Here is a 12165-nt window from a genome sequence, read left to right on the forward strand (position 1 = left end):
TTAAAGTAATCCTTGGTAACACTAACACTTTATGTTGCTATAGTTGGTTACAACATATTAACATGTTTTACCTAATCATTTTGTATTATCGCCTGTAGCCTGCTGTAGGCTGATTTTGCCCTCTAATGGCCACAATGTTTAGGCCCTTGCTCTAAACATTTTGATGTGAAATGAAAGTAGAGGGCTTTATGTTTCTAGAACTGTACTGCAATTGAGAATCGATTCACGTTTAGATGGAGTATTTGGCTGTCAGCTCCAATTTGCCTCTAAACAGAACATGTAAGGTCCTTGGACTATAAGGAGTAACGTTAGGTTCCTTTAGTCCATTGAGATAAATTAGAGAGCACCCACCAGAGAAGAATTATACAGTATTGAACATCATAGGCTAACATGCTGACTACACTGCTCTCGTCACAAAATAAATGTACACATACATGTTACATGCTGACCACACCACTCGCATCATTACACCCACACTGCTGGTGTGCGTCAACGAGCATCATCTGCGTAGCCAGGTGCTAAAATAGAACTTGGTTCTATTTGTAATGCTTGACTTGCAAGTCCCACCTCTCCCATCTCTTCATTGGTTTTTAGGACCATTTGCCCACGTGGGTGATTGAAAGATGAACTGAGGTCTACACTCCAGTTGGTAGTAGTAATGCACCTTAAAGTTGGTTGCCAAACGCCATATAAAATCAATAGAAGAGGCCTGAAGGAGTAGAGATTATTAGAAACAAACTTGTTTTACCCTTTTATTTTTGGATTAATTGACAGATTAGAGGACCTTGTGTATTTCAGGTAAAATAACAACCCAATGTTTATATCCCAGGGCAAATTAGCTAGCAACAGCAAGCTAAATTTCCATAAATGTTTCATGCTTTTCGACCTGTCCCCAAATTAATATAGTTGGTTCAGAGTTCGTTTTGATATTTCAACTTGCATGTCCTGATTGCATCTGGTGTTCGTGTACAAAATCATCATGCGCATGCGCGAGTGGTCTGGTCAGCATCTTAGTAGGCTATATTAATAAGCCACTGAAGTTTTACTTCCATGTTTGTAATAGGCCTATTCTAAATGCTTACTTATAGGTCAACTCATAGGCTACACGTTTGGAATTCTGTCTCCATATTTCAACACTAGATTTGTCTGTCTGTTTTTAGGCCTAAGAAATGGCCTCTTGCCTACTCACTGAAAAATGAACTCCCTATTTACTTCACTTGTGAATCTCCCGGTTGGGACATACTAGTTTATAAATAGACATATGAAAGCACGGTACAGGGAACATTGGTCAAACATATCCTGTAAAACCAGGGAGACTCCACGGCGTTGGTGGGTGGTTGTAATGTAAACGCATACCACGCCCTTCGGGGATTCCCCAATGTCAGAGCTGAGCGCTTACCCAATCGCCTTTCATTGCTCACGTGCTCTCAACTATGTAGGCTGACCTCTGTTTATGAGCGTACCAAATTTATTTGAAATCCTGTTGTTAATTTTTAAGTATTTTTATGGTTTGAACTAAACGGCCCATTTTTGCATGTATACGGTGTCGCAAAATGACTTCACTTATTTTCATTTAACTGCAGTTTTGCGGGAAAAGAAAAGCGCTCGACCCGGTGGCATGAAAAGCAACAAAGGAACAGTGATTTCCTTCCTACTCCGGTGTGATCGACTTTTCCACGGAGGACTGCTCGCACCATCAAGCAACAGGTAGTCAGTCCTTTTAGGGTTTAAACCTGAAAAGCCGACCTGCAGTGACTGCGGGCCGGAGGCCACCATGGCAAGCGCTGGAGATGCGAATGGGAAAGTGCATTTATTAGAGGATAACCGAATAGACTCTGGTGTTGAATCATTCCAATATTTTACGAAAGATGATCCCTATAACAAACCGGTACCGGATTCGACTTCTGAATCCAGTGAAGCCAGGGACAAATGTAGCAGCAACACAGAGGAGCGGTTGGATTCTGCTTATGGCTCGTCGTCACTAACTGTTGAGAATTTCAGTGAGATAATAGAGGGCTGCAACATTTCGGAGTCTGAAGATGACAGTGCGAAGAATACAGAATTGGAACATAAAGAGAACCTTCTCACCAATATCACTGAAGATGGAGACACGTACGTTTTTTACATTTACATCTTTAAAGTAATACATATTTAAATGTATCCTATGCCTATGTTCTTGAATAAGTAAAATGTGTCCATGTCGACGACCTTAAAGTGAAACGATGTATCAAGAAATACACGTATATGTGAATGTGTGCAATTATTATGCATTTTTCAGTATAGATAAAAGTAGGGCCAACCGTATTTGAGTTTGATTTTCCAATCTCCTTTAATGCCAATCTTTTTGTCCATAATATTAATTTTCACAGTCTAAAATGCATAGCATAAACGATTGAGTTACTAATTGGGCCATGATTACAATTATCAACCAACTTAATCCTAATGCACAATGTGATGTCTGTTCTACCCCATACATTTGTGTTCAATCTAAAACTTAACCCGTCGCCCCTAGAGACACCCCCAGACACACCCTGTACAACTGACAGAATTGGATTGGTGTTGCTCTTTGGTTGTCCTTTTAGGGGGGTTCGACTGGCCATGAGAGCATAGACTAAAATTACCACTGTCAACAAACCGGGGATGCTTTTTGACATCATCATGTCTGATGTGTGTTAACCACCATAACAATTTGAAGATGGGTATATTTTTGTAGGTTAGGCCTAATGCATGAATTTGCAGCGGAACATTCAAGCAACCCACAGTGTTGTTGCTGTCTGAATGAATAAAAGGCTTGGGGGATGGGCTGTAGTTTTGGCCTGCGCTGGAGAAATTCACCTCTTTGCGTATGTCATGTTAATCCTATTCCCAGTCATTATGGCATGTGATGTCGATTTAGAGAGTATAAGTTTAGAGCGATACACTCAAGCCTGTGAAAGCTGTCATGATCGTGGATGGACTCCTGTGGGGTGCCTCGACTTGGAAAGCAGAAGTTTAAGAGACATGGCTGTGGAAATTCCCCGTGATAGACAAGGCAGGGCACATGTTCACATAGTACTTCTCTCGCTAGGTCCAAGAATAGGCTGATCAATGAAATTCATACAATTTCTACACACACAGTCACAGACATGCAAACTGTTGGCCTTATCGGCCTTCTACATGTGATTTTGCGTTCCACTCAGTCCTGGCTTTGTCTTTAGAGTCAGCATACTCAGAAATATATTATCTTGATCGCTATCAATTGTTCAACGTCGAAGTGAGTCTGTGTAACCATTCCATTGATAGAGTAACAGTTTTTTTTGTCTCTGACATCCTTTCATATCCTTGCTCTCGTTGTCTGACTAGGTCACAAGGAAGCATTCTCTGACCTGTACTATATTTACCTAACAATAGAAAGAACCCACAATACGTTACATCAATCCTGTGACTTGAGAAAGTACCACGGTGCAGGCATTTAATTTCCCCCATAGGATCTTTTCTTTGTTTTATCTTACCCAACTGTTCATACTAGGAAGTCCCATTTGAGACTTTAAAAAAAAAGTTTATTTTCCAAGGAAGATCTTGCATTTGACCTTGTACCTTTCAAAAGTCGAAAGTCATAATCTACGGTCTTACTTTTGCAAGTAAATGTTTTTAGTTTTTTTTAAGTTGCTTTTTTATATGTCAAATGGATTGTCTTAAAATGAAGTTACAAGATAAGTAGATTTGCATGAAGACATTTAGCATGGAACAAGGATGGGCTAAACGAGTTACTACTTTCACATTAGTTAGTTAGGTAGACAATGAGTGCCCTGGTCAAAAGTAGTGCACTATGTAGGGAGAAGTGTGTGAACAATGTGTTCTGGAAAGCCTTATTGTAGCGTTAAATAAAGCACTGCAGTGGCCTTGTTCCATTTCCTGCATTTGGCTCTTTTGTCTGCTAGAACTTCCCCTTTAGCTTTTGGGGTAAGGGTTTCTTGTTTTCCACTTTGATTGAATGTATCAAATGTCATGACTTTGTATATGGGCTGCAGTAAAGAACACAATGCATTGCATTTGCTATTTTAACTGAGTAGTTCATAGGCGTGAGGCTTGTGTTTGCTGAATTTTCAGTAATAACCCGATGGTTCTGTTTGTTTGATCTTAGGATATTATCCAAATAACTTGAGTTCAATTACAACAAATGATAACTGAGAAGATAAATATTTTGAGTGCTTTGTGGAATCAAACATCCTCTTGACATGACTATTCTTTGCATAAAAGTTCCATTATTGCGCAACATTCGCAACCACTGAGCACTGTGGCCTACTAAGCAGTTTTCATTCATGGGATGCTATGTGTTACATTTCCAGGTAGATCTAGATGACATTCTAAGAATTCTCCAGCAGGTAATTCTTTCCATCGCATGATGAAATCCATTTATTATATCCTGTGGCTGCTCACATTTTTTAAATATTTAAAGTAACTAGGAATGTCATGAGAAATGTTTCCACTCTCCCCAGGCTGCTCACTTTTCAGTTGAATGCAATGTTTAAGTGACCGCAACTCAAAACTGCTTTTGTTTGCTGTGCGGCCTAGGCGGGTTTACTGCAGAAGCACTTTGTGACAACTGCAATGTAAAAATCTGATAGATTTATGATTGACATTTTTATAAGAAATGGTTTGTTTTTGTCACCCCTCCAGACTCCTGCATTTAGCCATCATCCATGAAGATGAACACTTCGCTCACCAATTGATACAGCTGTTCCCCAAAGATGTCTTAGACATTCAGAACAACTTGTACCAGGTACAGAAGACACAGCCACACCCCCTTCTCTTTACACCCTCAACACGGGTACTGGTGTACTGAAACTACTTAACCTTCATGATATTTCCTCTTGACGATTGCAACTGTCAATGTGTATGATATCAACAGAGATGATAATGTTATTTCTGCATCCTGTAATTGAAGAGCATTCTCTTCCCCTTTCTCCAGTAGTACATCCTCTCACTGGAACGGTTCTGTGGGTGAGAGGGGTTCTGGGGTTATTTCATAAGGGAGTTTAAATGGAAATTGGAAACTCCCCTGCTTTCCCGTGTTCAAAAACAAGAAATCTTATCTGGAATATTTTTGTCTCTAAGGCTGAGATTACACAGGCCTTAACTTTTTTTTTTTAAATCACCAATTTGGTCTTTTGACCAATCACATCTGATTGAGTTTTTTCATTGGTGGAAGAAATATCAGAATTGGGCTGCCTGAGAAAACGCAGTCATAGATGAGAAATGTGCAACTGGACAGTGCATATTTAAGAGGAGCTTTGACTGAACATTAAGGGGGTGGGGTGTGTAACCTGTCACTTACAGAGGAGAGAGAGGTATGAGGGGGGGGTCGAGGCAAGCTGAAGGGGTGTTTGAGACATCCTGATGGGTCGGAGAGAAATGTCTGGGAGGTCAGAAATGACAGTCAGCATTTTGCACCATGACTCACACCTTGTTCTCTCTCTGTTCTGTTAGCGTTTACCAAAAGCCACACAAGCAATAGTGGCCCTACTGGTTATATTAGTCAGCCCTACCCAGTTCAATCAGGAGTTTCACATTGAGATGTCTCAGGCCTACCAATGCATTTTTGCTAATCACCTCACTTGGCATTAGAGTTCTAAAGTAAAGCTCAGTTATAAATACTAGCTACTGTACTTAAGATCAGCTCCTATATCGGGTCTTAGTAATCCTGATTGTACTCAAATGAAACTTTGAAAAGAGGGTACATACTGACTCCAAGTCAGATATCACACCCTCCTCCCATACTAACCCTTTGTTGGTTTGTTCAGGTTGGTACGTGGTCCCATAGAATTACAAAAAAGGCGATCCCCATCCTAGTCAATTTTCAGTGGTGGGTGGGCTGGCGGCCATATTGAGTCTACCCGTGGGAGTTATTATTTTGTATGCATGTTCCCAGACGCCGCTACACCTAGCCACCTACCTGAACCTTTCGTCGGTGGTGCGGGACCTGGTGGAGAGCGGGGCCAGCCTGGAGCTGCAGGACCAGGAGGGGAACACGCCGCTCCACATGGCCTGCGAACAGGGCTGGGCCGAGTGCGCTACTGAGATGATCCGGAATGTCTCCTCCAGCAAGCTGGCCCCTGTGCTCGAGTCCCAGAACTGGAGAGGTGAGAAAGCAGGGCCTGTATTAATTTGGCTCCAAAAGAGAATGGAGAAAAAAAAGAAAAACAGGGAGGGACTACCTTGACATGTCTGTTGCAAAACAGACAGCCAACCGGCTCATTTTCAACCGCAGTCCCTGGGCAGGTTTATAAAAACAATTACAATACAGACAATCAATGAGCAGTGAGCACATGCAGAGCAACATAGGACAAGCAAGACATAGCATGCAGACAGAGCAACATAGCACAAAAAGCAACAAAGTGTTTCCACACCTCACAAGCTACAGACAACAGGGAAAGCAGCAATACACAGCTAGGGATTATGTTCACAAATCTGATTGATTTTTAGCCATGTCTTCATGTTTTTTGTGAAAGTGTGATAGGTGGTGCAGTTGTGTGTCTGATGGCAGTGTATTCCAGACATGGGAAGCTCTCACAGAGAAAGCAGATTGACTAAAGGTGCTTTTCCTTAAGGGAACTATTACAGTCACCTCTCATGGCAGACCTTGTGGATCTGCTGCCATATGTTTGGTTTTCTGTTTAACAAAAGTACTGAGTGGAGGGGGCGCCAGGCCATTTAGGATCTTGAATACAAGGCATGTGTCGGTGTATTGCACAAGATTATCCCAACTCAGGAGCTCATGCTTTCTGAGGATGTAACAGTGATGGCTATTGGGCTTCATATTAAAGCACTATCAAGCACTTTGAGAGCCTGTTTGGAGACCGACTGAATGTTAAGTGGGGATTTTCATAGATCTGTTTTAATGTATTTACATTTGAACATTCCATAACTTTTGCCTACTGACCAGGGCCCAGGATGATCAGCTTGTAGGCTGTGTACGAGGCTATAATGATCCCATGATGTGATGGCTCTTTATTTAGTGTCAATTCCTGTTGATGTGTTGGCGTCTATCCGAGGATGTACCCACCTCGCGTGTTGTTTTATTGCAACATTGCACAGTGCGAGACAAAACTGGTGTAAATGAATCGTTGTTGCTGTCTAGCTAGTTTTCAATGTTCCTGGCTTAGTAGGCTTTGCAGATGTGAATCATGTTTATAGATGTAAACAATTGTATATTTTGTTCGGTATGTAGGTTATTGTGAGTGACGTGGTATGACCTTACCGACTCTTGTTTGATACTAGCTATAACATCTACTCAAATTCATCAAATCGCTCATTCAGAAAGGTGGTTTTTGAAAGTAATGTCTTCTTTTTCAGGTCTTACCTCTCTCCACCTAGCCACTGTGAACAGGCAGCATCGTCTGATGAAGCTACTGATGAAAAAAGGGGCAGACCTCAACATCCAGGTTAGTCCAGTTACTCCCCCAGGTGTACTCTGTTACAATAACCTCGCTATGAGCACTAGATGTTGAGAAAAGTATTTTCGATAAATACATTGAAAAAACCTCTTTCAGACAATTTTGCTCACTGGACTTGTATTACTCATGTAGTGCATTACATTGTGCAATAATATTGTAGTTAGTACTTCAATGTGTCATAGCTAAATCCTCAGAGAAATATTTACCTCGACATAGATGATCAAACTACACTATACTGTCCTAAGTGAATGCATCATGTCATAATGAGTGCATGGTATTTATTTAGAAGTACAGTGTCTCCTTCAAGCTATGTACTTTACTGTACTCCCACCTGCTGCACTTGTGCACTGCTGTAGTGAGACTTATAGTGATATGGCCTTGAGCTCAGCAGGTTCTGATAGATTCATGACAACGTAATTAGAGTTGGGTCATGAGGCTGCTGGGCTAGAAAGCCTGACGTAATGGGGGCTTTTTCTGGAGCAGCTAGACTCGTCGGAGAAGAGGCCCAGGCCAGCAAGTCTGAGTCAGACACACATAGATATAGAACACAACATAGTAGACTGACCTAACACTACCCTAGATATCTTTCTGTGCGAAATAAACATGCTATACAGTAGATATCAAGCTGCCTCATTGAATGTTTTCAGTATTTGAATTTATAGATATTGTATTGAAGAGGACAGCTTGTAAAATGTCCTTTACTAAGATTTGTTGACCCTTTGCTCCCTCCATTTGCGCCCTTCATATCCTATTTTGAGGGCACATTTTATTTATCGAGTCCCTAACCCACGTCTGTCTTCTCTCTCTCCCCCAGGAAGGTACGAGCGGTAAAACACCTCTCCATATGGCAGTGGAGCTCCATGACATTGTCTCTATGACGCTGCTATTGAACAAGGGAGCCGATGTGGACGTGCCAATGTTTAACGGCTGCACGCCACTTCACCTCGCCGTTGGCCGGCAGGACGCAGCCATCGCCAACCTGCTCTGCCAATCCGGGGCTGATAAGATGCTGAGGAACATAGAGGATGAGACGGCACTGGATCTAGCTGGCGGCAATGATGATGTGAGATATAGAGGAAGGGCCAGAGTCCTACACACAATCCTTGTAGTGGACTAAAAAGCACTTTCAATGCAGATTCTCCATTGAACATGCATTTTAGTCCAGGACTAAATTAATAGCCTTAATCTACACTATATTTACAAACATATATGGACTCCCCTTCAAGTTAGTGCATTTGGCTCTTTCAGCCACACCCATTGCAGATGGGGGTATAAAATCGAGCACACAGTCATGCATTCCCCACAGACTTTTTGGCAGAAGAATGGCCTTACTGAAGAGCTCAGGGACTTTCAACATGGCACTGTCATCGGATGCCACCTTTCCAACAAGTCAGTTCTTCACATTTCTGCCCTGCTAGAGCTTCCCCGGTCAACTGTAAGTGGTGTTATTGTGAAGTGGAAAAGTCTAAGAGCAACAACGGCTCAGTTGTGAAATGGTAGGCCACACAGGCTTACAGAACGTGACCGCCGAGTGCTGAAGCGCGTCTGTCCTCGGTTGCAACACTCAACGTCAGCACAAGAACTGTTCGTCAGGATCTTCATGAAATGGGTTTCCATGGCTGAGCAGCCGCACACAAGCCTGAGATCACCATGCGCAATGCCAAGCGTCGGCTGGAGTGGTGTATAGCTTGCTCGCCATTGGACTCTGGAGCAGTGGAAACGCGTTCTCTGGAGTGATGAATCACACTTCACCGTCGGGTAGTCCGACGGACAAATCTGTTTTTGGAGGATACCAGGAAAACGCTACCTGCCCCAATGCATAGTGCAAACTGTAAAGTTTGGTTAAGGAGGGCTAATGGTCTGGGGCTGTTTTTCATGGTTCCAGTGAAGGGAAATCTTAACGCTACAGCATACAATGACATTCTAGATGATTCTGTGCTTCCAACTTTGTGGCAACAGTTTGGGGAAGGCCCTTTCCTCTTACAGCATGACAATGCCCCCATGCACAAAGTGAAGTCCATATAGAAAAATGGTTTGTTGAGATTGGTGTGGAAGAACTTGACTGGCCTGCACAGAGCCCTGACCTCAACCACATTGAACACCTTTGGGATGAATTGGACCGCCGACTGCGAGCCAGGCCTAATCGCCCAACATCAGTGCCCGGTCTCACTAATGCTCTTGTGGCTGATTGGAAGAAAGTCCGAGCAGCAATATTCCAACATCTAGTGGAGGCTGTTATACTAGCAAAGGGGGGGACCAACTCCATATTAATGGCCATGATTTTGGAACGAGATGTTTGATGAGCAGGTGTCCAAATATTCTTGGTCGTGTAGTGAATGTCTGGGAAACCAGCTCAAAGTGTTTCATGTGACTCAAAATCTAATATTCACTGAGTGCTTGAAATACATTTTTTTAATGCTTTGTGGGGGTGAAACATCTCCAGCTTATTTCCTGTTGTGAAGGAGACTGACTGAACTATTGTCTGGCCAAAGGTAGAACATATAATGTGACATGTAACCCCCACCATATGCTTTTATTTCAGATCCTTGCTCTTTTCCCTTTTGATGACATCCAAATCCAGGGCAGGTCAGTGGTTAGAGTACCATTCTGACCGTGTACTTCTCTCAACACCTGAATACTCTACAACAGGTGACATTTGACCTCTTGAACATCATCATGGAGCCTTGTCAGAAAAGTGTAGCTTTACATCAATCATGTTTGTAATTTGCTGTTTTAAATGTGATTTTTCATTTACATAAATCTTTGCTGTAGGGTTATTTATCGTTGTTGTGTGGTGTGTGTGTGTGTATATGTGAGTGTGTGGACTCTTTAGATACTCACATTGAAAAGTTATTCTCTGCTAGCAAAGTGGTACAAAGGTGTCTGTCATATAATTTGATGGTTGATAACTGTTTTCAAATGCAGGAAAATTTAATGTAGACTTAAATGAAACATTTTCTCATACAAGGTAACTGATTTACTACCAAAACCTAGTGTATGAATATGAGCAGAAATAATTAAATTAAAATGTTTAATTTCCCTATAAAGTACACAGGGAATCTACCTCTTTATCACGTGTGTGTATAATAACTGATTATAGTGGGAAATGTAGTTTCCAACACAGAAAATACATTGCTGTCATGCTATAAATGAACATTGTTTCAGCTTGAAAATGTTTTTCAATTATACTTTAGTTACTAAATCTGTAATGGAGAGAAGTTCTTCGTCATAATTTAATATCTTTCATTGTATGTTTCAGTTCTCGGTTTCTGCTTTGAATGCATTTTCTTTCCGCTATTGGTAAGACACAATCATAACAGCTGTATTTTCAATACAGTAAAATCTTCCCTATTTTACCATTGTTCTCCTCCATCTCTGATATATCAGGAATGATCCTTGTTATGGTGTACTGAGTCAGACTGGCTTGTTTAGATGTTTTGCCTTCTCTTAAACACTTTCAAACTCTTATATATTTTGTAATAAAATAAATAAGATTATAGCTTCACTCTTTTTTTGGGGGGAGGGGGTCATTGTCAAACCTATCTTTGTAGTTTTTAATTGAAGTGTGTCATTAATTGTTTATAGTACTGTATATGCACATCTGTCTGAGCAGGGAGGATAATACAAAAAGGATGGCATCTGGAATTAAGGATTTAAGCAATTATGTAGATTATATACTGTAGACTAGATGTTTTGTGGCGAAGAATCTGGTTGAACAACACTCACATTTTAATTAGTTGTTAGCAGGCTATTGCTGACTCAACATGTATAGCAAATCCATCCAATAAATGGTTCTAAACATTGTAGGATGCTGACTTGGGAGAACAAAGCCTCATTGATAACTACAAAACTCCTTATTTCTCATTTTCCTGTCAGCAGCTTTTGGTAAAACATTATTTGCCTGTTGCTTGATTCTTCCTGATAACCCTCTTTAGTACAATAAGTCTGTAAATTCCACTCACCCAGATCACTTGTCTGTTCTCTGTATACTCTGTCTGCCCATAATGAATATTCAGACACAGGCTCAAGGTGAGACTGGGACCAGAGAAGAAAGAAGCCTTTCAATAAGGGATTCATTTCTTCTTTGTTTGTGGGGAATGTTTTACCTTCTATTTGTATGTTGGCCTACTTTCTTTCACAAGCATTTGAGTGACTTAAGTCATTATTTGGGCATAAACTAGACTTGACAAAATTAGTCAATCCTCCAGAATAAGCCAGATAAGCAAGGCTAATTTGTTTGTCCGGATGATTAGGAAACCACTGTTTGGCAGGGGTTGTGGAAATTATCTCAATGTAGATGAGTCAGGTTAAAGGAAGATCTTTAAGCATTGAGACAATTGAGACATGGATTGTCTATGTGTGCCATTCAGAGAGTGGGCAAGACAAAAGATGTTCGTGCTTTGAACAGGGAATTGTAGTACGTGAAAGGCGCATAGGTTTGAGTGTGTCAAGAACTCCAGCACTACTGGGTTTTTCACGCTCAACAGTTTTCTGTGTGTATCAAGAATGGTCCACCATCCAACGGACATAGCCAACTTGACACAACTGTGGGACGCATTGGAGGCAACATGGGCCAGCATCCCTGTGGAAGGCTTTCAAGACCCTGTAGAGTCCATGCACTGACAAACTTGATATTAGGAAGGTGTTCCTAATGTGTTGTATACTCAGTGTTTTTTGCTTGTAGAATGTCTGTTTTTGGACAAAAAACTTCATTGTCAAGATAACTGCT

At 41.4% G+C, this 12165-nt stretch overlaps 1 protein-coding gene across 1 annotated transcript; it reads left to right on the forward strand.

Moving 5' to 3' along the window:
- The first annotated feature begins 1277 nt into the window (after positions 1-1277).
- On the forward strand, positions 1278-10933 carry LOC110522047 (NF-kappa-B inhibitor epsilon). Its single transcript, XM_021600115.3, has 6 exons — positions 1278-2112; positions 4660-4762; positions 5912-6122; positions 7336-7424; positions 8251-8499; positions 9979-10933. The coding sequence occupies exons 1-6, from the start codon at positions 1775-1777 to the stop codon at positions 10045-10047; spliced, it is 1059 nt and encodes a 352-aa protein (XP_021455790.3). The 5' UTR covers positions 1278-1774; the 3' UTR covers positions 10048-10933.
- Positions 10934-12165: the final 1232 nt, after the last annotated feature.

This window comes from Oncorhynchus mykiss, chromosome 4, assembly GCF_057628025.1.
Source record: "Oncorhynchus mykiss isolate SJ-2025 chromosome 4, ASM5762802v1, whole genome shotgun sequence".
Taxonomy (NCBI): domain Eukaryota; kingdom Metazoa; phylum Chordata; class Actinopteri; order Salmoniformes; family Salmonidae; genus Oncorhynchus; species Oncorhynchus mykiss.

Bases quoted from the DNA above. Each gene is read 5' to 3' on its own strand.
- LOC110522047 (XM_021600115.3), top strand. From the start codon at position 1,775: ATGGCAAGCGCTGGAGATGCGAATGGGAAAGTGCATTTATTAGAGGAT. The intron at 6,123-7,335 runs GTGAGAAAGCAG...CTTCTTTTTCAG, and splicing joins CGAGTCCCAGAACTGGAGAG to GTCTTACCTCTCTCCACCTA. The intron at 7,425-8,250 runs GTTAGTCCAGTT...TCTCTCCCCCAG, and splicing joins GGGCAGACCTCAACATCCAG to GAAGGTACGAGCGGTAAAAC.